The sequence below is a fragment of the Podarcis gaigeae genome (assembly GCF_964106915.1).
Source record: "Podarcis gaigeae genome assembly, chromosome: 6".
Lineage (NCBI taxonomy): Eukaryota > Metazoa > Chordata > Lepidosauria > Squamata > Lacertidae > Podarcis > Podarcis gaigeae.
In genome coordinates this window covers 2,564,108-2,591,168 of record NC_139682.1, presented here as the reverse complement: position 1 = coordinate 2,591,168, position 27,061 = coordinate 2,564,108, and the positions used below count along the sequence as shown (strand labels likewise).

Genomic DNA, 27,061 nt, shown 5'->3' with positions numbered 1-27,061 from the left:
TGGACCTCAGTGTCCCGGCAGAACAATGGGGGTGGAGACACTCCTTCAGGTATACAGGACCGAGGCCGTTTAGGGCTTTAAAGGTCAGCCCCTACACTTTGAATTGTGCTCTGAAACGTACTGGGAGCCAGTGTAGGTCTTTCAGGACCGGTGTTATGTGGTCTCGGTGGCCGCTCCCAGTCACGAGTCTAGCTGCCGCATTCTAGATTAGTTGTAGTTTCCAGGTCACCTTCAAAGGCAGCTCCATGTGTAGAGCGCATTGCAGTAGTCCAAGCAAGAGATAACCAGAGCATGCACCACTCTGGCAAGACAGTCTGCGGGCAGGTAGGGTCTCAGCCTGCGTACCAGATTATAGGTTTGGTGGCTGTACATTGCTTTGGGGCTTCCTTTTTTAAAGGAAAATCAGAGAAACTAAACTAACCACTCTCTTTGCTGCTACCACAGGATCTTTGGCTTCCCCCACCATTACACCGACTTGTCCAACATGGGGCGTGGAACTCGCCAAAAGCTGCTTGGCAGGGCATGGAGTGTCCCGGTCATCCGCCACCTGTTTGCTCCGCTCAAGGATTATTTTGCCTGCGACTAGGGAGCAGGTGGGGTGCCCAGGTCTCCTTTGAGCAAGCAGCCTTGGGAGAGGAGGGCGGCAAAGAGCTTGGAACGACACCCTCCTGCAAGTGCGACCCACAGCACGGCATCTCCCCTTCACCACCATCTGCAAGCGCCACCATGGAGACTGGAAGGATGGGAATGTTCCTTTCCATCAATACTGACATTTCTGAAAGGTCAAAAGACCTCTGTTTACTCACCGTGCAAAACACTGTTGTGTCCATGGAGGGACACGACTGCAGCATTAGCCAACCATTTTCCCCCTAAGATCAATGTCAGTCGCTGCCCGACTGAGAGGCAGTTTTCTGACGGGGCTGTACGAAAACCCCCCAAACTTGAAAAATAATTTTTAAAAGGATGAGCGACAGAATCTCTCCAGGGACAATCATGAAGAAAACCAAAATTGCAGCAACAATCCTGCCTTGCTGCGTTTTGTACACTGGAAACAATCAGGATAAGACGAGGAGACTCTTCTCCTTTTTATCCTTCTTTTTAAACTCCTAAAATATATATAAATATATGGAACAAAACTTTTTTTAAAAAGCGAGACACTTGGCTGCTGCTTTTTTCAGCGTTATGTGTGAATGGTGGAAATTCCTCAAGAGGAATTTAGCTGAAACACAAGTGTGGGATAATTATAGTGGCTAGAGCAAAAGAAAACCAACTAACTCTGCCAAATGCATCCAGGTATACTTTAAACTACTAATCTATCTTAAAAAAACATGCTGTGGAAGTTAACATACAGTCCACCTGGATTTTTCTTGCACAGACCCATTGAAGTGACCCAGAGCCCCTTGCAAGAGCCCCTTGTGAGCTTCCCCACAAATTCTTGTTTCACCTGAGGGGCAGAGAAGATCTCTTGGGCCTTTGGGGTTGAGCAAAGGGCAATAAGAGCTTCACATTTGGCCCCCACCCTCCAAAAGATTCTGCAAATGCTTATGCTGCTGTGGACTCACAACCTGTAGGACACGTTGACCTTTGTTTGCAATGTCCCCAACAGGACTTCATGCAGAGGGACATCAGGTCTGAAACTTATTGATGCTGCTATTTTCCTCATGAATGTTAGCTTCGTTCCCCCAACCCTCAGTTGGCATTACCTTGTACCACTGGCCGTGTTACGGAAAGGAAATGACATCCGTCTGCTGGGGCAACTTGTTTTTGTAGGTCGTCTCTCTTTCCACCCATCAGGGCACTGCCATGTGCTAAGAAGGAGCGTTTAATACAGTGGGTATGATGCAACTCAATGGGTTCTTTCCCATGGAGCTGGAGAGATCCTTTCACATGCCTCCGGGTTCTGTGCCACTTGCCAAAGAAAGGAGACCTCTTTTGGATCAGGCAGCTGTGGGTACATGCTTTACTAATCCACAACTTCTTGAGCAGCCTTCCCCAGTCTGGTGGCTTCTAGGTTGGGGAAGACTTCTATGGAGGTTGCCATAGCGCTTGACTTGATGTAATAGCGGAATGGGTAGAAGGCTGGCCAAGAAATAAGAATCATTCAGGGGGAAAAGGACACTCCACTGATAGGCAGAATGGCACGACTGTGGGCACACACTCCTCGCATTCGTTCCATTGGCTTGTGAGCAGGAGACCTTCCTAGTGGACACGTCGGAGATTGTTAAAGTTTGTTCCCCACGGGCCATCAGTATTTTAAGGTACAGATCCAAGCTGTGCTCCAAGCGCCCCCACTGAACAACAGCCAAAAATATGTTGCTCGGGGAACATACTAAGTATGGCAGAGATGCCCTCCTCTGCTCCCCAGCATAGCTGCAGCAATGTCAGCTTTGCCCAGATATATCTCCAGCAGGCATTGCATCAGACTGGGCTGTTGGCTGGAAGTTCTCTTTCACCGCCTGGGTCCTTCAGGAAGGAACAGCTCAGGGAAGCCGATTCAAACCAGAGAAGGAAGCTTTCCTCCTCCTTCTCTACTTTTTGCTTGACCCAGGTATCATCTCTCTCATCTGTGCCACCGCTGAAGAAACTGCCAACACTGTAGTGAATTGGTCCTACACTAAGCTGGAGCCTCTACTTTCTGCTTGAGAATGAACGCCAGTAATCTTGAGCAGAGATGCCTCGGAAGACACATTATGGGGGGGGGGGGGTTACCAGGTCTGGCTTATTTGGAATACCTGGACTTGAAACCATGACCCTCCCATGTGCTGGAATTCCACTGATTTTCCTGCCGCATGAATGGATCTTAAGATAAACAGGTAGCAAGCGAGCCACTGAGCAGAAACCACATTGGCTCCTCTGAGCCCAAGCTTTGTCCATGGAAATCAAACTGCTGGAATGGAAATGGAAATGTATGTAACTCAAGAAAGGGAGTTAACCATATGTGCCTTCTTGTCCTTTATTTTCTTTCATTATTTTGTTTTCCAGACCAGATCTGCCATTTCAACAAGTTTAGGCTTCTTTGCTAAAAACAGTACGACTTGAAAGACCCTCCATCAGAGGAGGACATGTAGGAAGCAAGGTAGAAAAAGAAACTGAGGCGACTGTCTACTTGTGAAACTTGCACAAAAAGTAGCAATAACTATAATGTCTGTTGCTGGGCAAAATCCACTATTTTACTGCATTTTTGCCTCTTTTTAAAGATGCATTTCAGGCATGTTGTTGTGACAATGTTTTATAAGGTTTTCCTGTCTCTTGTTGGTGCTATATTTTTAGAATTTTTGATGCCAAAACTGTTTTTTATACTATCGTTTTTATAAAAACATATGACAAACTTGTTTTTCTCTTTTTGTTTGTTTCTATTGTTTTGATTTTTATGAGCTTCATGAAGCGGAAGCTCAGTACCAAAGTGAACATCTGAGCCTTTGCAAGGGGGAAATTGGGTGCTGTTGTGTTTTTCTGTGTTTGTGTGTTTCGTTTTTGTCTTTTTACTGGAAATGAAAACAATTGGTTACTAAAGAGTTTACCTCGAACATTTCCCATTGTTTAATTAAAGTCAGTGTTCTATAACTGAGCACCCACTTGTTCGTTCTCTCTTTATTTAATGATGTGTCTTAATTGGGAGTGGTTTACTTCTCACCCTGGAGGAGTGGGTGGCTGGGGGATATTGGGAATGCACACAAGTTTGCATCTTTGTTGGCAATAGGATTAAAGTCGGTCCAGCCACAAGAGTTTGGCATTCCATGAGAATGTTGAAAAGAAGGGAAATGAACTGCAGATACAGTCTTGGTTATTTCATGCTAAGGACCATATTGCCTGGAGAAATCTGTAGGAAGAAGGAGGGATGTTGCTGGGAATCAGAAGTGAGGAGAGTTCTGTCATGCTGGCGAGCTACCCATAACTGAACCCCAGGCAGTTTCTTAACTTGCTCTTAAATCCAGCCATGACAGTATCCCAGGAGGTGCAGGTGCCCCATCTGTAAAAACCAAGAGCAAGCTGTCAAAAGTAAGATTGCAAAGCACCTTGCTTGTTTTCAAAAATACGACTGAATGATTAGTAACAAAGATTGGCACAATATAATAACGCTTAATACAGTCAAACTTCGAGTTGAATGTGCTTCGGGATGAGCGCATTCAATTTGCGCTCCGCGGCAACCTGGAAGCAACAGAGTACGTTACTTATTTGTTTCGCCTCTCGCGCATGCGCAGACGCTCAAAATGACGTCACATGCATGTGCGGAAGCGGCGAAACATGGCACGCGCAGACGCATCGTCGCGTCTTGCATTCCGTTCGGGATGTGAACGGGGCTCTGGAACGGAACCCGTTTGCATCCCGAGGTACCACCGTACCACATTTTCAGGTGATCAAACAGCTTAGTGTTCCCTATTTAGTTGCAATCTCCACAACACTCCTATAAAGCAGTTTGCAGCACTTTAAAAGACTCAAGCACACATTTGTTCTGGCATAAGCTTCTGTGAATTCAAAATTCACTTCATAGCTGGTGGGTAAGGAGAAGCCTTGGGACGCAGGTGGCGCTGTGGGTTAAAGCCTCAGCGCCTAGGACTTGCCGATCGAAAGGTCGGCGGTTCGAATCCCCGCGGCGGGGTGCGCTCCCGCTGCTCGGTCCCAGCGCCTGCCAACCTAGCAGTTCGAAAGCACCTTCGGGTGCAAGTAGATAAATAGGGACCGCTTACCAGCGGGAAGGTAAACGGCGTTTCTGTGTGCGGCTCTGGCTCGCCAGAGCAGCGATGTCACGCTGGCCACGTGACCCGGAAGTGTCTCCGGACAGCGCTGGCCCCTGGCCTCTTGAGTGAGATGGGCGCACAACCCCAGAGTCTGTCAAGACTGGCCCGTACGGGCAGGGGTACCTTTACCTTTTAAGGAGAAGCCTTACGATTTCCCCATTCTTTCTCCTGTAACATATAAGAGCTAGATATATAACTCAGTAGAAAAGAGTCTGAAGAAACACTCTGGATGTGTGGGTGGGAAGTCCATGCATGAAACGATGTAACTATTTAACAAAACTTATACAAAATTCACTTCTTAGCTGGCAGGTAAGGAGAAATTTCTTTAAGTTTGTATGCGCGTGGCATTAACCCACGGTAGTGTGTGCCATCCTTAGCCAATCTGGTGACATGGTTTTGCTCCATAACAATCCAAAGCAAACATCAACATTAGTTAGAACATTAGGAAACTTCTGCTTGTTTACAGGAAGAATGGAAACTTGCTTTTCAGCTAGAAACCTCCAGCTTGTATCTTGTGTCACACAGAGAAAGTCCCAGAACCTTCTTGAATCAAATAGAATAGAAAAGATCTCTACACCTTAAACCAATACTTTCTGCACTCAAAAAATCAAACCATGATATCTGGTAACCTCAAGACGTTGGCACTACAAGTCCCATCAGCCCCAGCAAACATTGTGTGGCGAAGTCTGGCTTGTGCCAATAGAAATTGAAGGTGCCACAAATCTCTCTCTTGTTCTCAGGTAAGGCAACTCACTATTGCACCTTCAGTGGGTGGGAGCTGGAGGGAAGAGGGAAGGGCTCACTCTCATTTTTATTTCATTTTTAAATAAGAAAACCCACTGGGGCAGTAGACCCTCCAAGTGTCCCTATTTCCCAGGGATAGTCCCGGATTTGCAGAGGCCAGCCTGGTTTCTGAATTTATCCCAGAATGTCCCGCTTTTCCTTTTTGCTGTTGTTTAGTCGTGTCCAACTCTTCGTGACCCCCTGGACCAGAGCACGCCAGGCCCTTCTGTCTTCCACTGCCTCCTGCAGTTTGGTCAAACTCATGCTGGTAGCTTCAAGAACACTGTCCCACCATCTCGTCCTCTGTCGTCCCCTTCTCCTTCTGCCCTCCATCTTTCTCAACATCAGGGTCTTTCCAGGGAGTCTTCTCTTCTCCTGAGGTGGCCAAAGTCTTGGAGCCTCAGCTTCAGGATCTGTCCTTCCAGTGAGCACTCGGGGCTGATTTCCTTAAGAATGGAGAGGTTTGATTTTATGGTCCAGCTCCCACTTCCATACATCACTATTGGGAAACCCATAGCTTTAACTATATGGACCTTTGTTGGCAAGGTGATGTCTCTGCATTTTAAGATGCTGTCTACGTTTGTCATTGCTTTTCTCCCAAGGAGCAGGCGTCTTTTAATTTTGTCACTGCTGTCACCATCTGAAGTGATCATGGAGCCCAAGAAAGTAAAATCTCTCACTGCCTCCATTTCTTCCCCTTCTATTTGCCAGGAGGTGATGGGCCCAGTGGCCATGATCTTCGTTTTTTTGATGTTGAGCTTCAAACCATATTTTGCGCTCTCCTCTTTCACCCTCATTAAAAGGGTCTTTAATTCCTCCTCACTTTCTGCCATCAAGGTTGTGTCATCTGCTTATCTGAGGTTGTTGATCTTAATTCCGGCTTGGGATTCATCCAGCCCAGCCTTTCGCATGATGAATTCTGCATATAAGTTAAATAACCAGGGAGACAATATACAGCCTTGTCGTACTCCTTTCCCAATTTTGAACCAATCAGTTGTTCCATATCCAGTTCTAACTGTAGCTTCTTGTCCCACATAGAGATTTCTCAGGAGGCAGATGAGGTGATCAGGCACTCCCATTTCTTTATTTTGCCGTGGTCGACACAGTCAAAGGCTTTTGCATAGTGTTACGGCAAAAATCTGGGTGCGAGGCTGCTCTGCCACCCAGCTCATCGGACTAAGTCCGTGGGTCCCTGCGGAGGAAAATGAGCTCAGCCGGAGACAGGAGCAAACTGCAGAAGATCCAAGTTTATCGCGCAACAGGTTCAAGGCGAGATTGAACAGTGAGAAAGGGGTGACATGAGTTTTTGAAACTCCCTCCATGTCCCAGAATACAGTGCAAAACACGTCATGAATACATTAAAGAGAGGTTTGGTTACACAGATTACATCATGAATATATTAAAGGGAGGTTGGGTTACACAGATTAACATATGGAGGAGGGAGGGGGGAATATGCAGAGCTGGAGATATGCACAGATAAACACTTCCTGGGGATGAGAAAACAATGGTCCCAAATATGAATAGTCTGCCACCTGACATTGTCTGGAGGAAAGGCTGATCAGAGCAATTTGAAAGGATTAGGGTCTTGACACCTTGCTTGAGGGATTATGCTGGACAGGGGAGGTGTGATGGAGTCCTAGAGTAATTGAGCAAACTGGCACGCTGATTTTCTATGAATTTTATAGATTTTAGTCCCTTTCGACATTGACAATTGGAAATAAATTGATATATTGTAGCGAAGAAGAAGGTGAAGAAGACATCCCCCCCCCTTCCGTAACAATAGCCAATGAAGCAGAAGTAGATGTCTTTCTGGAACTCTCTAGCTTTCTCCATAATCTAGCGCATGTTTGCAATTTGGTCTCTGGTTCCTCTGCCTCTTCTAAATCCAGCTTGCACTTCTGGGAGTTCTCGGTCCACATACTGCTTGAGCCTTCCTTGTAGAATTTTAAGCATAACCTTGCTAGCGTGTGAAATGAGTGCAATTGTGCGGTAGTTGGAGCATTCTTTGGCGCTGCCCTTCTTTGGGATTGGGATGTAGACTGATCTTCTCCAATCCTCTGGCCACTGCTGGAATCCCCTATTTCCATTGGGGAAAAGTTGGAGGGAATGGAGTTATCTGACCCCTGAGTCAAGGTGAAAGTAACCATGCAACCTTGAGACCAACAGCTATCCTGCCTTCCATCTGATTTTTAATGTTTAATGGGTTGCATATAAATAGTATTTTTTTATGATGATGATGATGATGATGATGATGGAATAGGACGTCCCGATTTCCATTGGAGAAATGGTGGCAGCGGATGCTCAAAGGCCCGAAGCGGGATGGTGCTAAGTATGGTTTCCATAGAGATGAATGGCGCGATGGGACTACACTACCCAGCATCCCTCGGGAACTACTTCCGGTCGCCGGCGCGTCATCATCACACGTGCAACATCGGGTCGCTTTACCCAGATGGACTACATTACCCAGCATGCGCGGCCGGAAGGACGGACTCGCGCAACCGAGAAATGCGTGCGCCTCTCGGGGCACGCTGGGAAATGTAGTCCTTGCTGCGGGAGGGGGACGCGGTTAAGAGTCGACGGCTGAGGAAGCCGCGGGCGTTTTCTTGAAGCGCCTCTCCGGACGCGCAGGAAGGGAGCGTTCACACATGCAGGCCTGACACGCGTTACAAAAACAAAAAAAATTCTGAACAGAATTGGGTACAAAGGGGGCGTGGTCCTCTGAGGGAAACAGCAAATCTTATAGAATCTTAGGGATCCCGAGGGTCATCTAGTCCAACCCCCTATAACGCAGGATTTTGTGAGCCGAACTCGGGACTCGAACCCACGACCCTGAAGCTCGTCGCTTTGTGAAAGGAGGCGGGGCCGGCTTCCCAGAAGGGGCGGAGCCGTCGCGCGCTTTTCCTCATCGCCGCGCCAATTGGCCGGCCGCCTTGTCTGTCAAGCCGGGAGGCGGTTTAAGAAACGCCGTCTCTCAGCAACGGAGGGCGGGCGCGGAAGCCGACACCGCCTCTTCCCCTCGGGAAGCCCCTCCCCGCGGCCCTACGCGGCTCTCCTTCCTCTTTCCCCCGCCCTCCCCCGAAGTGACGTCAGCCCGCCGGCGTAGCCGCGTGACGCTATATCCCGGGCGAGGCGGGCGGGGCCGGTTTGAACGGCGAGCGACTGAGGTAACGGGCTCTGAGGGCGCGGCGGCGACCCGTCCGTCCCTCCGTCCGTCCTTCCGTTGGGGGCGGCTGAGGAGAAAGGGAGGGCGGCGGCTGCCTCGGCTGGGCCTGGCGAGGCGGCGAGGCGAGTCTGAGGCGGGCCGGGCCCCGCCCTCCTGGCTCCGGCCGCCAGCGAAAGGCCGCGTCTGGCGCGGGGTGGGGGTGGGGTGGGGAATAGAACCTTCCGCGTGCTATTTGCATATGCAGATGAGTGCGGTTTTTATGCAAATGGGGCAGCGCTGCTTTTCGGTCTCTGTGCGGGGAAGAGGCGCCGTGCTCCGCCCGCCTGTCGGTGCGTGGCGGGGGGGCGGGAGCAGCTGCCGAGGGAGCCCCGGGGTGGGACTCGCCGGCTCCCATCGCCATGATGGTGATGAGGAGGCAGGTGTGGGTCTTGCCCCGTCTAGAGGACCTTTGGGTTCCCCGCACTTGAGAGGATAGGTCAGTTGCGGAAATGTCGGGGACCCCCCTGGCAAGGAACGGGGGGCACTTGCCCAGCAAAGCCCCCCCCTCTGTACCCCTCCTTGCAAGGGTCCCACCCGGTCCCGCTCGCCCTCTCCTTCAGCCTTGGCCTAGTTTGCTCCTCCAAGCTTCTCTCTCTGCTCCTGAGAAGAGCACATAGCTACTGATTTTTGGCCCCCGTTCAAGGCTGGTTCCCTCCCACTCATGGGGAACTCGAGTTGCACGGGCAATTCGCATGCCTGGGAGGGGGCTGGGGGTGTTGGGCCACTTCCCCTGTGAGAAGGGAGAGGGAACTGTAGCACAGGCACGCCAGCAGAGACTCCCGGAGGTGTTTCTGGGAAACTCCCCCCTCCAGGATACCTTGTCGCACTCAGTGGCGTAGCGTGGGTTGTCAGCACCCGGGGCAAGGCAAGCAATTGGCGCTGTGGGTTAAAGCCTCAGCGCCTAGGACTTGCCGATCGAAAGGTCGGCGGTTCGAATCCCTGCGGCGGGGTGCGCTCCCGCTGCTCGGTCCCAGCGCCTGCCAACCTAGCAGTTCGAAAGCACCTTCGGGTGCAAGTAGATAAATAGGGACCGCTTACCAGCGGGAAGGTAAACGACGTTTCCGTGTGCAGCTCTGGCTCGCCAGATGCAGCTTTGTCACGCTGGCCACGTGACTCGGAAGTGTCTCCGGACAGCGCTGGCCCCTGGCCTCTTGAGTGAGATGGGCGCACAACCCCAGAGTCTGTCAAGACTGGCCCGTACGGGCAGGGGTACCTTTACCTTTACCTTTAACCCATAAATCTGCGCCCCCTAACCCTAACCCCCAGATGTTGCGCCTGGTGCGGCCGGCCCCCCCTGCACCCCCCACGCTACGCCACTGGTCCCAGTGTGAAGCAGCAATGCCACATTTTTTATCTGGAAAGCAGAGCTCGCCCAAGCCTGTGTGGAACACAATCCTTATTTTGGGGGTGCTCTCCTGTTCATAAAATAGATACGCATCTGTGGTAAGATAGCAAGACTCATGTTTCTGTGTACAGTCATACCTCATGTTACGTTTGCTTCCTGTTACGTTCTTTCAGGTTACATCCCGTGGCGACCTGGAAGTACCGGAAAGGGTTACTTCCGGGTTTCACCACTGGCACATGCGCAGACGCACAAAGTGATGTCACAGGCATGCGCAGAAGTGGCGAATTCCAACCTGCGCTTGCGCAGATGCGCCGCTGCAGGTTGCACTTGCTCTTTTCATGTTGCAAATGGGCCTCCGGAACAGATCCTGTTCGCAACCAGAGGTACCATTGTAATCCCTGCCGTTGTAGTGAATGCAGCCTCCTTATATGGCCTGCTAAACTAAAGTGACTGGCTAGGCCCTTAGAGTTCATTGCCAGTACAGTGGTATCTCAGATTACAGACGCTTCAGGTTACAGACTCTGCTAACCCAGAAATAGTACCTCGGGTTAAGAACTTTGCTTCAGGATGAGAACAGAACTCATTCTCTGGTGGCAGCGGAAGGCCCCATTAGCTAAAGTGGTGCTTCAGGTTAAGAACAGTTTCAGGTTAAGAACGGACCTCTGGAACAAATTAAGTACTTAACCTGAGGTACCACTGAATTAGGAGGATGTCTGCTTTGCTTTGTGTTTCTGAACCAGACTTTCTTTGTTTTATTTTGACCACACAAGTTAAATTTCATTAGTGTAAAAACACCTTGCCATTTAATTTTGGGTGAAATGTGAACAAACAGTTCATGCCCTCTCTTGAAACAGCTGCTTCAGATTTCATATTGGGCATAAAAATGCACCAGGGGGCTGCATTTTGCCATCTCCTCTTCTTCCTTCCAGTGTTCAGAATCTACCACTAAACTTTCCTGTTTACATGTATTTGCCTAAAATGAAACACCTCATCTTCCTTGAAGACCCAGTGCATCCATTCAGCCTTTCCTAGTCTCTTTCTGCCTCTTCATTTACTTATTTATTCATCTCGGAGTTCTTCTTAAATCTTATCTCTACTCTTTTATCTATTTTGTGGAAAGAGAATGAGCATTATTGGTAAAAGAGAATGTTTCTGAGCCAGTTGTTAAATTGAATGGGTTACAGTACTCTTCCCTGCAGTGGATCGTTATGCCTATTGCAGTATATTTCCTGGTACAATAAAGTAAGTTTACTTGCTGTGCCTGAGTGTGAGTACAGCATTTGCATCCAGCTATGTATAAATATAGTCTCATCACATTACTCAGACAGTAGATTTCTGATAAATAACCAGACTGTCTCCAGTAAACGTCTTACTAAGGAGGTGGCCTATATCCAACAGATGTGACTGTGCTCTTGATGTCTGGAAAAGGCTTCCTTGGAGCATGAGATGTGCAGGTGCTGGTTCACTAGCCTGTGTATAAACGAAATCCCTTATTGGTTATTTCCCCTTGCAGAAAATGGCCGTTAATGTGTATTCCACTTCGGTGACAAGCGATAACTTGAGTCGACATGACATGCTCGCCTGGATCAATGAGTCCTTACAATTGAACTTGACAAAGATAGAGCAGCTTTGCTCAGGTAAGAAAAGTGCTGAGAGCGGAGGAACTTGCTGCTTGAGGTTTCCAAAGCATTACTATTTTCCTTTGAAAAATCAGTGGTGGGTGCTAGAAGGCTGTTTTGGTGGGTTTCTGCCTTGCTTGCCTTAGCTTAACTGCTTCTCATTTTGAGTTCAGAATAAATTTCCACAGCCAAATGAGTACAAATGTTTTTGTGCCTTTCTGTGTAGGGTGTGGCATGCTTGTTTGAACCATCTGCTTTTAATATGTATTCTCTTCTATAGGTACATTCAGCTTCTTATCCCTTGCTTGTGGCATAGAAGGGTTTTTGTGCTAGATGCTATAGAGCCCTCCAGGTGTTGCTGAACTACAACTCTCTTCAAGTCTAGCAAGCGTGGTCATTGGCCGGGAATGATGGGAGATGTAGTTTCAGCAGCATCTGGAAGCCCAAATGTTCCTCATACCTGCCATACAGCCAGTCGTGCCTTGACTTTCAGCGTTGTCTGCACCTTAGTTTCCAAATACATAAAGTCTTTACTGCAAAAGTGATGCATCATTTCCTGAACAGAAGCAGGAGCCCAAGTCACATTGATCTTATTGGAAGAATAAATTTTCTTTGCTGATTGGAATCTGCGTCCCACAGCAGTGCTGAGGAAGGAAGATTCCAATAAGCAAACAAAAGTTTCTTTTTTTGCAGACGAGATCTACGGGGCTTTAAGGCACACAACAGGCAGAGTAGAGACCCTGATATCCTGCTTAGCCTGATTTCTGTGCTTAGCCTGATTTGGTGCAGTCTACTCTTTAAGTGTGTGCCTTAAAGACATGAGGTGTGTGCCTTGAACCTGCATAACTAAAGAGCAAAGCCATGGCCTTGCAGATTGTGCAGGCATAAAGCAGCTTTTAGGCAAAGCAAAGCCCTTTACTCTGCAATGCCAGCTGAGAGGAGGCAAGGGCTTATGCCTTGATATTGCGGGCAGGCAAGAAATGGCCATTTACTTTGCAGTAAAGTGCCGCTTCCTGCCTGCCGGGTCAGCAGGGCAGTGCATTCTCTATATATTACAGGGTGAAAGATTTCTAAACCTTTATCATGTTCTGGAGTTCATACCAGTAAGAGACAAAATATTGATATATCATCCATCTCTAGCAGAGATGTAGCCAGTGGAACAATCTGAACCCATCTGGGCTCCACACCTGAATTCCAACGTGGGCCACCTCTATTTAAGGGAATTTCTAAGCTTTGCAGAAGATAAAACTACGTTCTGTTTTTGCAAATCCTATATTAATCCCTATGGAAGGGTGCCCGGTGTTAGCAATGCTTGCACAAGACTTCTGCACTGTGGATAAACCTCAAAGGAGATGAATCCATAGTGATGGTAGCAGAGCTTCTGTGTTGCAAAGCTGTAATGCTGCTTGTTTGTTTTGTTTTTGTTTTTAATGTTAAACTGAGTTTGTGGACTTGTAATGTACAGTCCAAGTAGGAAAAGCAAAGGGAGAGTGAAGCATATCTTAATGGAGAGACAGTAATTGTTGAAGATCTAGGAGGGCTTTCAAGTCACATCTGAATCAGGAACTACACAGTGCAGGCAGTGATGGTCATTGTGAAAAATTGATTGATGGAAAAGAAGGGTATAAAGAATGGGATAAGTGAATACATGGCCGAGCAGATGTACTGAGAGGGTTAATAGGTAAAGGTAAAGGTACCCCTGCCCGTACAGGCCAGTCTTGACAGACTCTGGGGTTGTGCGCCCATCTCACTTAAGAGGCCAGGGGCCAGCGCTGTCCGGAGACACTTCCGGGTCACGTGGCCAGCGTGACATCGCTGCTCTGGCGAGCCAGAGCCGCACACGGAAACGCCGTTTACCTTCCCGCTGGTAAGCGGTCCCTATTTATCTACTTGCACCCGGAGGTGCTTTCGAACTGCTAGGTTGGCAGGCGCTGGGACCGAGCAGCGGGAGCGCACCCCGCCGCAGGGATTCGAACCGTCGACCTTTCGATCGGCAAGTCCTAGGCGCTGAGGCTTTAACCCACAGCGCCACCTGCGTCCCGAGAGGGTTAATACATAACCTTTATTCCCTGCAATGGGGAGCAGTGCTGCCCTCATCCATGGCTACATGTGTGCTGTTGAAGGGGTACTGATGATGAGCTCAGAGTGAAGAAGAATTGGCGCTAAGATAGAAATTCTGCTTTGACAAAGTGGAAAAATAAAGTGTTGTGTTAATTTTGGAGTAGTCAACTTGATGGCTGCCACAGAACAGAAGTGATTGAGGAAGCAATAGGATCAAGATGTAAGGAAATGGGAACTGAGGAATTCTCATTCTTGAAGGTTAACAGTCATTGAGTAATCACAATAAAATCTTCTAGATTCATCAGGGTGATCGGAAACACCTTTGTTATGCTTGAGGAGAACTAGATTTTGAGAGATGTTGTCCTTAATGGCTATTTGCAGTTTGTTTTAACTACCATTCTCCTGTACTGTCTGAAGCAAACTGGTCAGTCACTGTTTGAAGCAACTGTCTGAAGCAAACTGGTCAGTAATTTCCTCATTGTACCACCTGTGGAGCTTTGTTAACACAACAAAAAAAATGCAGCAAGTGAAGTGATTTTTCAGGTGCCATGAGTAAGCGTAACATAACAGTCATGCATAACAATTACCTCATGTTGTGATTCCATTGAATTTGTTTTCAACTCCTGAAGTATTTTGCTTTTGGGGAAGGCTGACATCCTTATCAGAATGTGGAAGTGCAGCTATGCTTTGTCTATCATTTTATCTGTGCACAACTTGGAGAATTCTTTTTCATTCAAGCCGCTTATAAATAAATTTCCTTGTGTAGGTAATATTCCATGTGGAATGTGCCCACTCTGTTTAGGTACAGGGAATGTTACAGTCTGGGATGCTAAAGTTCCATGCCGCCTTCCTGCAGAAGATGTCTGCTTTTTCTTTTGTGGTATCTGTTCCCTTAGAATCTGTGACTGACTATGATCATGGGTTTGATTTAAGTGTTAAGGTGTTGGGAGAAGTGGAAACATTGGCGCCTGCATATTCCACAGTAACAGGTTCTCAGCAATGAGGTAGCTGTTCAGTAGCAATATTGCAGGCTTATAGCACCGCCTTTACTTAGCAGGTGTTGAATAAAGGCTGTTGCTTGGACATGTCCCAGTTTGTGGGGAGCAGCTAAATGCCAATGATAATAGGGCAGGGGCCAGCAAACTTTTTCAGCAGGGGCCGGTCCGCTATCCTTCAGACCTTGTGGGGGGCTGGACTATATTTTTTGGGGGGAAATGAGCAAATTCCTATGCCCCACAAATAACTCAGAGATGCATTTTAAATAAAAGCACACATTCTACTCATGTAAAAACACGCTGATTCCCAGACCGTCTGCAGGCTGGATTTAGAAGGCGACTGAGCTGGATCCGGCCCCTGGGCCTTAGTTTGCCTACCCATGTAATAGGCTATATCTATCCATGAACGAAGGGTGGTTGTCATTATGGCAGTAGCATGGGTTGAAGAAAGGCGCCTCTTGCTAAAGCAAGCAAAGAGACAAGATTATTGTCACAGCTTGGAAGTGTTTGTCCGTAATGCGATGCAGTGTGTTGACTAGTGACTTGTCAGTGGTCTGGTTTTGCTAACCAGGAACTGTAAAGGCGGTAGAACTCATGATCTCCCCTGTCTTATTTGTTGAATTGGGTGGGAGATGGGGGAATGGATTTTCTTGCAAAACTTTATTAACAAAAGTGACTGCTCTAAGGTTTTGCAATCCCAGAGACAGCTGTAGTGGATGTCTGATCATACTGCACTCCCACAGGCTTGTTGAAATGTGTTTGCAGGAGGGCGATTGCTGCTGTTGTGAATATGCTAGCATTTCTATTACTTCTTGTCTTTGTTGCATTCCACTTGCTCAAGTCAATTTTTCACAAGTGTGCCTGTTTTTATTTATCTTTTCAGGTGCTGCTTATTGTCAGTTTATGGATATGCTGTTCCCTGGTTCTGTAACACTGAAGAAAGTAAAATTCCAGGCAAAGCTGGAACATGAATACATCCAAAACTACAAGGTCCTACAAGCAGGTTTTAAACGAATGGGTGTTGACAAAGTAAGCTCTTTTGTCTTGGAATGCACTTGCTTTGAATCACCTTTATAGAAAAATGCAGTTTTCAGGATGCTGGCTTAAAATATTCCTTTTCTTTTACAGTCTTGGTGTTGCTTTTGTCCTAAATTGCTGATCTTTTCTGCTGCCACTCATCAGGCAGTGTTCACTTGCTTAGTTTCTCATTAAAAGTTGATAAATCAGGGGTTCTATCACCTCACAGTATTGGTCAGCCTAAACTGGGTGCATTTCTTCAGATAATGCTGAATCCCATCTGCTTTCAACTAACCATGTCTTGTTCTCAGTTGCAGTTCTTGTCTTTTAAAGCTATTTCCCTGATTTGTACAGAAAAGATCTATAAATACAATAGTCACTGTTGAATTAAAACTATAAGAGCACCGAATTAATGGAAAATTCCAAGAAGCGACAGAATTACATTTCCCTGGACTACTATGCATGGACTAATAATTCATAGTCTTCTGTAGAAGGGCAGAACATCCAAACTCTCCCTTTTTGCAACTTGTCAGACAAGTGCAAAAACACTTGTCAGCCTGCAACAGCAAAACTGCCTCCGCTTGTCTTGAAGGTATCCTTGTCATAGTGTAGATTTAAGCGAAAGATCCCTGTGTGACTTGCCTGGAAGCAGTTGCTTTCCCTCAGTGGGACCCAGCCTTTGAGGCTATTTGCATGAAACAAACATGCATGCAAGAGAGGGGGAAGGTGGTGGAGGGAAAGGAGGCTCTTTGGCTTCTCCCTGTTTTTTGGTTGTAAAATATGCTTCCCTCCACCAACCCAGCACACACATGGCTTCCAAAACTGTAAGAACAGATGCATTTTGATGCCCCACAGGAGGAAATAGGTGGGAGAAAAGAGCACTTTGTAGCAGAGAAATGTCGGGGGGGGGGGGAAGCACCTTCCTCTAAGCTGCTTTTCCTTAGGAAAAAAAATCAGCTGCTGAGCTTTCGTTAGGGCATGTGTGATATGCCAAGTAGGCCCCTTTTGTACTGATGAAAATAGCAATGGAAGACTGCTGGCTTCCCCATGAGGGCTGTGGATGGTTTGCACCATCTCAGCCCACCCTGACTCAGCCCACTACTAAAGACTAAATGGTTCAATTTTCTAAAGGTTTCTGGCACTTTTCATTTTGTATCGGTTATGCAGAACATGAAAGACTGTGCGCCAACCAACTCTGAAATGATTTGTGGCCTCAGGAGAAAATTCCAAATCCCCTTTCCTACCTCACTCTGTAAAAATCTGTTTTAACATTGTACTGTGTTTTTCCAGACATACACATAAACTATACCAGTATACAGACATACAGTGGTGCCCCGCAAGACGAACGCCTCGCAAGACGAAAAACCCGCTAGACGAAAGGGTTTTCCGTTTTGGAGGCGCTTCGCAAAACAAAGTTCCCTATGGGCTTGCTTCGCAAGAAGAAAGCCCATAGGGAAATCTCCGGGGACCTCTTTTAAATGCTGGCGGTAGGGAGCAAAGCCTTCCCCCCCCCCCCGGCCTTCAGAAGAGGTCCAGGAAGGCTGGCGGGGGCCGAAAGGCTTTGCTCCCCACCGCCAGCATTTTAAAAGCCGTCCGGGATAGCAGGGAAGCGCTTCCCGCTATGCTGGATGGCTTTTGAAGGCAGGCGGGGGCGAGCAAAGACTTTTGCCCCCCGCCCGCCTTCAGAAGAGGTCCAGGACCTCTTCTGAAGGCGGGCGGGGGGCAAAAGTCTTTGCTCCCCCCCGCCTGCCTTCAAAAGCCCTCCGGGACAGCGGAGAAACGCAGCGATGCGTTTCTCCGCTCTCCCGGGAAGGCAGGCAGGGGGGAGCAAAGACTTTTGCCCCCCGCCGGCCTTCAGAAGAGGTCGGGGGACAGACTGTCCCCGGACCTGGTCTGAAGGCGGTTTCCATAGGAACGCATTAATTGATTTTTAATGCATTCCTATGGGAAACCGTGCTTCACAAGACGAAAAACTCGCAAGACGAAAAGACTTGCGGAACGAATTAATTTCGTCTTGCGAGGCACCACTGTACCTTGGGTTAAATATGCTTCAGCTTGAGTGTTTTCAGGTTACGCTCTGCAGCGACCCGGAAGTAATGGAGCGTGTTACTTCTGGGTTTTGCCACTCGCACATGCACAGACGCTCAAAATGACATCATGCGCATGCACGGAAGCGGCAAAACATGCATGCGCAGTTGCGTGTTACGTTCTACTCAGGATGCGAACGGGGCTCCAGAATGGATCCCGTTTGCATCCAGAGGTACTACTGCACATGTGGAAAAGTAGCTATGGAGAACCTCTGGCCCACAGGCTTAATTAGACCCACCAGGCCATTGGGGGCCAGCCTTGCCCACCTGTCCACTATGCTTTGTCGTATGGTATTGAATTTGGTGCTTTGCCCTGGTGTGCTGCTTTCAGCCGTGGTTGGATTCGCATGGGGCTAGACAGGGAAGAGGTGCAGAGACCTCTGTGGTGAGGAAAGAATAAGAGGTGGAGGAGAGTGCAGGGAGACTGTGGCTGATGGTGGTGGAGAGCAAGGCAGATTGAGTTTAATCATAATTTAAAATTGCATTACAGTAGAACCTCGGGTTGTGAACGTGATCCATGCAGGAGGCATGTTCGCAACCCACAGCGCCACGTCTTCGCACGCACGGCTTGCAATTTGGCGCTTCTGCACATGCGCGAAGCGTGATTGCCGAAACCCGGAAGTAACCTGTTCCGGTACTTCCAGGTTCGGCGCAGTGTGCAACCTGAAAACGCATATCCTGAAGCGTCTGTAACCTGAGGTACCACTGTATTTTAAATTATCACTTTAAAATTACCAATTGCACCTGACTTTAAAGCAGAAAAATGGCAGAATAGCATATTCAAACATGTACAGTGTATATTGAAGACTGCATGTAAGAGGCTGACAGGGCCAAAAGAGCATCAGACACAGTTGTTGCATCACAATTTTTAAACTCTGAATGGGAGAGACTATTATAAAAACCGTCCTTTCCTTGTTGCAACATTATTTTGATATCATTCCCGTGCTTGCTTCCTCATTGGCGTTCTGCATGCACTCCAGAGTTTGTTGGGATATGACCTCTGTGCAGAAACCCTTGGGCCTACCTATTCTCCCCTGGCTCAAGTTTCTGGAGGAATCTCTTGAACTGGAGCCGGCAAGTTGTGTCCACTCATCTCAGAAACATCTTGAGTGTTTTGTTTTTCTCATTGGACTAAATATACTCCTCTCTTCCCTCAGATAATTCCTGTGGACAAATTAGTGAAAGGAAAATTCCAGGATAATTTTGAATTTGTTCAGTGGTTCAAAAAATTCTTTGATGCAAACTACGATGGGAAAGACTATGACCCTGTGGCAGCTCGGCAAGGCCAGGAGACGGCACCAGCCCCTGCTCTTGTCGTACCCCTGCTCAACAAACCCAAAAAGAATCTTAGCTCTACTGGCACAGGTAAGGCAAGCTCTTGACAAATCTGTCTGACCAGGCCAGCTTTGGGGTTCAGGGCTCTCATAATCGGATGCCTTCGCGTTCTGTGTTGGGTGAGGGACTTGCGGGATCTCTGGCTGCTTTTGCCCAGAGGCTGCTAGCAAGGAACCTGAGGATTGGGAGGCAGCCTGGAGGGGAAGTCTCTGTTGGAGGCAGAGACTCGCTGTTGTGTGCTCTGTCTCCTCATGCCTCTTGTGCCAGTATGAATACATCGTATGAGCATCCATGTGCCATCCAGGTTCACATCTGGAGATATGCTTAGCACTGAGAGGTGGTGCAGGGTTGTGCTTGTGTGAAGATGTATTCACACTTTGGCGCTTGCACAGCCCTTTTAATGTATGCCTGCGAGTCATTGCTGAAATACAGGCTGTTGTTGAAACTTGTCGCTTCCTATATTTCACAAGGGTGTGCCTGTCTCCAGACAGGAAACAAACACCCTCTGCTTGAGACTGCCCTTTAATCCTGCTCTTCCCCAGCAGGAAGGGGATTGCCTTGTGCCTTACCTGTGACCAGGTGCTCCTAATCTGGTGGTATACTGTGTGATTCAGTTCCGCGTATAACAGCTAGAAATGCTTTCCTTTTGTAGATCACAGTTTTGTGGGAAATCAAGAACTGAAGGCAGCAAGAGTAGAGCGCCCTGCTTCCTTACAGAAAGCGGTTGTAAAGCCTGTGTTCGGTACTTAGCACTTCACAGGGAGGTGGCCTTCTTTGAGGCTATAGGGTTAAGGTGCTTTCCTGCACACGGGATGGTACACTTTGGGTGCTGTCTCACTTTAGTTGGCTAATATGCAGAGCACAGGTGTGTGGAATGGGCATTTTGGAACTGCAGCTAATACCCTTCTGTGTTGCAGCTCCAGCGAGGCCCATGGTTGCACAGAGAACAACAGTGGCTAATAAAACTGGACCTGCGATGGTTAAAAAGGCTCCTGGAGGAATTGGGGAAGAAGAGTCGGCTGAACTGATCCAGCAGGTGGGCTTCCAGCAAGTAGGCTGCACTGATCAGCAGAGGCTCATGGCATGGGTGGTCTTGACTCTCAAATGCACTGCAGTGTATTATCACAAAGTAACATGATTGTGGGAGAGATACCTTGGAGTTTTCTGTGCTGATCACATCTTTGTAATGGAGATGCAAACAGAATTGTTAGACATCAGACCAGATTCAGCTAAGTGGTTGCGCTCTTAGAAGCCAGCACAAGTACTGCTAGTGCAACAGGACTCCCCTCCCCTTTGCCTCCCCCCCCATGCACTCCCCAAATCTTCTTGGGAGGATCAGGAAACCCCCCAGAATAGCACATGGGGGGAGAAGTAAGATTGTTCTACCTGACAAAAGAAAAGGCCTTAGTGTGACATTGAATTCCACCCATAATCTACATTCATGAGGTATAGACTCCAAATGTGTAGCGGAAGAGAGTTGTTGGCAGTGGTTATGTTGCCCAAAATGGTCTTAGTAAGTAGAACCACATGATTTGGTGACTGCCCTGGCCGCCTTACAGATGTTGCTTTGGGACTGGACCTTGGTGAAGTTGTTTCCATGCCATTCTTACCACAAGAGTTGTGCTGAAAACTGCTGCTTAAAGTGCCCACATTGCACACCATTGGTTCATCTAACCTTAGAGGAGTACAGTGTTGCTTAAAACCTCAAAACATACAAAGTTGTCTCTTACAGTTACCCACCCACAAAAATCGCTTGCATTTCATTGGTAGAGCAACATTGCAATGCAATTCTATGCACATCTACTTGGTAACAAGCCCTATTGAGTTTAATGAGACTTAAGATTGCAGCCTTAAATGTGCAAGCCCTCCCCTTTGTTCCTTCTTGGCCACAAGCATTTTCTCTGTAAGAAGCACTGTGAATTGTTCTTTGGCAGATCAATGTATTAAAGATGACTGTGGAAGATTTGGAGAAGGAAAGAGACTTCTACTTTGGAAAACTGAGGAACATTGAGCTGATCTGTCAGGAGAATGAAGGAGAGAGTGACCCTGTTCTTCAAAGGATTGTGGAGATTCTTTATGCCACGGATGTAAGTATCTGGTGAATGCTTCCCCCAATTTCTGGCTTAGACATTCCAGATTATGCCTATGCTTGCTCCTACAGCAGTGTTTGGGACACAGTTTAGTTAGGAAGATCCCTCCTGTGCAAACCCCACTGAGAGAAGTTCAGCTCCTCAACCACTCAGAAGTATTCTTGTGCAGCTTTCACTGGTTTCAGTGGGGGTTATTTAATTATTATTTTAAAATAATAATATACCACATTCCTTTTAAAAACCACAAAGTGGTATACAGCACAGGACAAAAATTACAACACCAACACCTAAACAATAACCATGTAGATACTAAAACCCAAACAGACAGACTGGTGTTAATTGTTAGCAATGACTTGGAAATAAATGAGCTTTCAGCAGGTGCTAAAATACTATTGATATGAGCACACAGCATAATTCAGAAAGGTGATGGTTTCATGGAGTGGGCGCCACAACAGAAAAGGTGCCCTTCTCACCCACTTTACAAAAAAGGCAAAGTGGGAAATGCAAAATGCGCAGACTTTGCAGGGAAGCTTATGTAAGTCTCTTGTTGTGTAAAACCAAAAGCCGGCCACTCATTAAGGATTCACTGTGTTGTCAGTTTGCAGTACAATGGTATACACGTCTGCCCAGGCTAGGCTCTGTTTTAGGGTTGGCCCTGGGGGGAAATAGGACTCTTGTGCCATTAGCAACTGTGTGGCAGGCAGAAATTCAGTAGGTTAAACCTCTTTGAGTATGCAGTTTTGAGGAAAGACCTACCAGCACAGTACTCTCTCTAATTTTATGTTGCACCATGGCAGCCATTTTGTGACTGGTGCCCACAGTGCACTTAAAAAATCTCAGTGTGCCCACTGGTTTAGAAAGGTTGGCAACCCCTGTTCTAAGGGAAGGTGGCATCCTGCCTTTGCCCCCTGTTCCTTGCTGATTAATGCAGTGGTCTCTGCATCTCTGTTTTCCCTTTCAGGAAGGTTTTGTCATACCAGATGAAGGAGCACCACCAGAGGAGCAAGAGGAGTATTAGCGGTCCACCGACTGTACCAGCAGAGCAGCAATAGCAGAATTCAGAAATCAGCTTTCCCCAATCATGTGCTTAAAATACTCCATTTTATTCTTTTCATAAGTTAAAAAGTACCTCTTGAAGTGCACTTTGCGTAAGTTTTAATACTTCCCCCCCTCCAATGGGTTTAATTTGAGAGCTCTTTTCTCACTTTTGTAGCAGAGCAGTATTAACATCTAGTTGGTGTAATTTGGAAGCAAGGGGTTGAATATTTGGAGTTTGCAGAGTTGCTTGGTTGCTGGTAAGGCACTGATTTGTGGAGAGTTTGCTGTACTGTTTTTCTTTTCTTTTTGTGGGCTGTGGGGTGTATGTAGTGGAGCAATTTCAGGATTGACTTTTTCGCAGGAAGGTTGAGCAAATATGAAATGTGTTCTGCAATTAAAGAGATGCCTTAAGGGGGCTTAAAATGTGCTTCCAGATGCCAAATTGAAGTAATGTGATGAGAGATTTTGTGTGTTCTATATTGGGGTTTGAGCATCTGGCTTTCTTGTTTTGGAAGGACTTGCTTGGCGCCTCAAGTCAGTAAGGGCTCCGTAAGGGGTAATTAGAACAGCCCAATATCTATTCAGAGCTGCCCTCCTGATCACTGACTGTCGTAAGGGGGAAAGACTTTACTGTATGTAGCCTGTTGCAAGACTAGAATGCGCAAGATACGGATGTGCTTGAAGGCCTCTCGGTTTTGCTGTACTGTGGCCAATGGCATGTGGTGTCTTCCAAACCAAAAAGGCTATCCCTTTTGAAACTCTTCACCTAATTCGCAGCCTGCATCCAGTCCCCTCCCTCACCCACCACCTGCTTTTGTGTCTCTGGTCCATTGAGTTTTGTGGGTCCTATTCCTCTCTGCGCCCCCGTCCTCCTCCTCCTCTTCCAAGCCTGCTGACTAAACTGTATTGATTTGGGTAGTTTTGTTTTGCAGTGCTGCTTTGAGGCCAGTCTTGATCTCCAGACTGTCTCTCTGTTTGTGTGTCCCCTCCTTGAGTTAGCCTCCCGACGTTTAAGCCTTTGCCAGTGCTCCTGACGGCTGGCAAAGAAGACTGATTGGTGTGCATTCAATAGGAAATCCAATATGCAGAAAATACAGCGCTCAGATGAGTCTCGATTACAGTATTTCATGCTTGACCCTGTCCCTCTTACGTGGAGCAAATCCCGCCCACCTACCCCCCTGTCGATTGCTGCTCTTTGGGGAGGGCCCTCTTGAGATCTTGCCCACAGCCACAGCTAAGACTGAGCCTCTGGGCTTGGTGTGCTCTTGTTCATTTGCTTCCCGTGGTTATGTGTTCTAAATGTGTGTAGAAAGCAAAGCATTTTATGGTAACTGTTGTGTAGTGCATGAATCCCTATGGAAATTCAGAGGAAGACCCAAATTCATCAAATGCCAAAAAAAGCAAGCCATTATTTAAAACATCAGAGGTGCTATTTCTCTTGTGGCCTTCTAGATACTTTGTGCCCTAAACCATATTCCACCCAGACTCCTCTTGACAGGGTTTTTTTCTACTTTTAAACAGTTTCTAAATAAAGTTCTGTTATTTCAAGAATGCAACTGTCTGCTGGAGTGTCATGTTCTTGTGGGTCTGGTTCTGTTCTGGGCCCTCAAAGATCCCAGTTCCTTTGCTTGGAAGTTGCCCAGCATCAGATTGCTACTAAGGGCACCACACTGCAACCCTGTGGACACAATTTGTACCAGTTTTGTGAAAGAACGTCTTGAGGATGAGCTTCAGCGTGTTCCTCCCGATATCCCTTGCTAGCAGTAGGGTTTTTCAACAAAAGTTGCTGTGACTCTGTGTGCTTGCTCTGTGGCGGCTTGCTGCCCACGAAACACCGGGTTACCTTATTACTCATGTAGATAGTTCTGTCTGTGTGTTGCCAGTGTCTTTGACAAGCAGTCTCATGTAGAGGCCGTTGCTTGCTGTGATGTCTTATCACATGTTAAACTTTTTGAGTGCCTGCACAGATGGGCAATGGAGGCTGCTTGTTCCGCGAGACAACTCTTCATTTATAACTGCCCAAGATACCTTCTCTGGTTCTGAAGACTACTATAAGAGTAACAGCTCTTTGCAAATGATACGTAGCAATCCACTGAAGTTAGCTGGGGTTTTTAAAATGACACACCAAATCTTTTTGCTGTTTGGCTTCCTGCACACGTGAAGGAAAATGTATTGTCTGCAAGGTATTGATGCTCTGATAGTAGGAGGCTCCACCTAGTTCATACCTATCTCACAAGGACAACATTATTCTTTTGGCTGTGTTTGTGCCACAGGGTTGTCTTTGCTGAAGGGGGGTGGAGGGAGAGAGGCAGGTGGATCAGTTTACCTGGTGAACTGTGACAATCTCAGCTGCTGTTCTAGAGATGGTGCCTTTATGGCATCGTACAGTTGATGTTTGCTGTGTCGTCACCAGAATAAGATACCTAGTCTGGCATGTAGCAGCTTCACGTGTAGAACTCCCACTTTCTGGCCAGAGAAGTGCTGAGATTTTAATGAGTTGCGTATAATATGTAAGAAGTCTTCATTGTGTCATCTGGACCAAGAACTGCCACAACCTCTCCTCCCAAAATGATAATAGATCTGCTCTCCTGGTACAGTACCTGATGCAAAGTCCTCTCCTGCTGAAAGGATCCTTTCATTTGGGGAAAAATAAAAATGCAAGCAAGCCCGCCTTAATCTTGGCCTTTTTTGAAGATATGTGGAAGGCAGACTAAATAGAACAACCAAAAACTAAGACATGGACCTGTCTGTACCCCACAGCGTACGTCTGGTCTTGCAAGTGGGCTTGCAGGATATCTTTTCTTAACTCTTGTTGTTCAGTCTTGTCAACCTTCTTACTTGCAATGACAATTCTTACTGTAACTGTTCCAAGACTAAAATAAAACTACAAGCATTTCAATTAAAATACTGTCTTCACAGAATCGTGATTTCTCTGGCTGGGTAAAGATTTGTTTGAAACTTGCAGTGTTCAAAGCAGTTTACAGATCGTCGCCCATACAACGCTGAAGTAGGTTGTAAATGTTTCCGCTCCAGGAATGGAGAGAATTTGGCCATGAGATGCCCATCCTGTTCCCAGTGGCAGAAAGCTAACAGCCAGGTCATGGCCCTTCCTAATGCCAGAGACTTGAGAATTGGCTCAAAGGTACTCACTTGCTACCATGATACCCAGTGATTAAATGGGATCTCCCTAAACTAACAGGGCATTAGCCAGTTCCCTTTCCCCAGCTTTCAAATGGACACAGTACTATCGAATTGGAACACACTTTCTTGAGAGTAAGCCTCCAAGACCACAGTGGAACATGCGTAGCTTTTTTTCCCTTGCAGCTTGCTATTCTCCTACTTGTTTTGGCTATCTAGGATTGACACACCTCCATTTAAGAGAGTGAAATGAAGGCACTGCATAAAAATGCAGTGCTTTTAGAATTGAAGCCCAGTGCTAGAGAAAAGACCATGCAATCATAGCCTCTGGGAATGTGACACGTCTCCCTTTTTTGGGCTGCAACCCACCCTCTTCCTGTTGTGGCTGTGATAGTATTCAAGCCAAGGCAGCCTTCAGAGGTAAACACAATGTGGTACAGAGATGCCCTCACTTAGAGCGCAGGACATCATGAAGTTGCCCCATGAGCATCTCCATCTGTCCTGCACATCCTGGGGGGAACAGAATGCACTTATAGAATCCTACCTATTTCGAAAGGACAGGACTCTTCCTGCTCAGATGTACACTCAATAGTTGGGCTCCGTGGTCAACATATGGACAAGCAACGTTCAAGTTTAGCTAATATGTGGTTTGCAGTCATCCAGGGCAAAGTTCTTGCAGTTGTGATTTCCTAAATAAAGGCTCTGCAAGAAAAAGGGACCTGCAGTTTGGGAAGTAGGTTTTGGTTGTCCCCGTCCACATTGGCTTGCCTAGTGTGGCAAAGCTGTTTAAAGGCTGGAAGAATTCATGGGGACACAGAGTCAATGTGGTGCAGCACTTGAGTGTTTGACTAGAACCTGGGAGAATGGGTGGTTGGTAGTCAACTAAGTTTTACTCAGGGTAGACCCAAAGAAATTAACGAACCCCACAAAGTTGGGTCTATTAATTTCAATAGGTCTATACTGAGCAGAAATTGAATATTACTAGAAACTGGTATTTGACAGTGGAGGTTAGAGCAAAGCCATTCTGCCTAGTAGCCTCTGATAGCTACTGGAATATTTTTTGCTGTTTTCAGCAAGGCATCTAACACACACACACACCAACGCCCCCAAAACCCACCACAATATGGAACCACAATCTATACTAAAACATCTGAGCGATACTCTGACTGTGGTTCCTCTTCTTTCTGTGTCCCTTTTATAATTTGCAAATAACACATTTTTGTGCCCCAGCTCTGATTTCACCTGCTTTCCTTTGTCATCTTGTTTTCCTGAGTGCTCCAGAAGATCATTTCCAACTGGGTTGCTGCATCTCTGCCCCTCTCCCTATGCACGCCCATATGCCCCAAATATCGCCTCCCATTTCTGTTTACCAGGAGCTACTCCTCTGAAGAAGAGACCTACACCACCTCATATCCTCTGTTGTAAGCATAGTCTTTGGGGGAAAATTCCAGCCTGTCTTTGCCTGTTACCCCCGCACATTCCCTGTCTAACATTCTGTTCATTTACTACTCCTTGGACTCCCACCCTCATCTCAAACCAGTATTTTAAGTGCAAGCTTAGCAGAGAGAATTCTAGGCCCCGGCTGTCTCTTCCTGAAGTTCAGTGAAATGAG

At 47.1% G+C, this 27,061-nt stretch overlaps 2 protein-coding genes and 1 long non-coding RNA gene across 4 annotated transcripts in view; 2 read left to right on the top strand and 1 right to left on the bottom strand.

Moving 5' to 3' along the window:
* DNMT3B (DNA methyltransferase 3 beta) overlaps positions 1-3,575 on the top strand; it is a 53,454-nt gene extending 49,879 nt beyond the window's left edge. For both annotated transcript variants that reach the window (XM_083744228.1, XM_083744229.1), the window contains one exon: positions 445-3,575. In XM_083744228.1, coding sequence (XP_083600354.1) covers positions 445-586 — 142 coding nt within the window. In that variant the 3' untranslated portion in view covers positions 587-3,575. The remainder of the gene's footprint in view (positions 1-444) is intronic.
* A 4,505-nt stretch (positions 3,576-8,080) lies between these two features.
* Positions 8,081-25,216, top strand: MAPRE1 (microtubule associated protein RP/EB family member 1). Its single transcript, XM_083744713.1, has 7 exons — positions 8,081-8,686; positions 11,583-11,706; positions 15,628-15,773; positions 19,006-19,213; positions 20,101-20,219; positions 21,118-21,270; positions 22,235-25,216. Exons 2-7 carry the CDS (start codon positions 11,586-11,588, stop codon positions 22,289-22,291), a joined length of 804 nt encoding a protein of 267 aa, XP_083600839.1. The 5' UTR covers positions 8,081-8,686; positions 11,583-11,585; the 3' UTR covers positions 22,292-25,216.
* LOC310847245 lies at positions 25,013-26,785 on the bottom strand. Its single transcript, XR_014565719.1, has 2 exons — positions 26,665-26,785; positions 25,013-26,138 (listed from the first exon to the last, which is right to left on the bottom strand). It is a non-coding gene; the product is annotated as an uncharacterized lncRNA (long non-coding RNA).
* Between the last annotated feature and the right edge of the window lie 276 nt (positions 26,786-27,061).

Excerpts from the sequence above, each read along its gene's own strand:
- MAPRE1 (XM_083744713.1), top strand. The coding sequence starts at position 11,586 with ATGGCCGTTAATGTGTATTCCACTTCGGTGACAAGCGATAACTTGAGT. Across the intron at positions 15,774-19,005 it reads AACGAATGGGTGTTGACAAA|ATAATTCCTGTGGACAAATT; the intron begins GTAAGCTCTTTT and ends CTCTTCCCTCAG. Across the intron at positions 20,220-21,117 it reads CGGCTGAACTGATCCAGCAG|ATCAATGTATTAAAGATGAC; the intron begins GTGGGCTTCCAG and ends GTTCTTTGGCAG.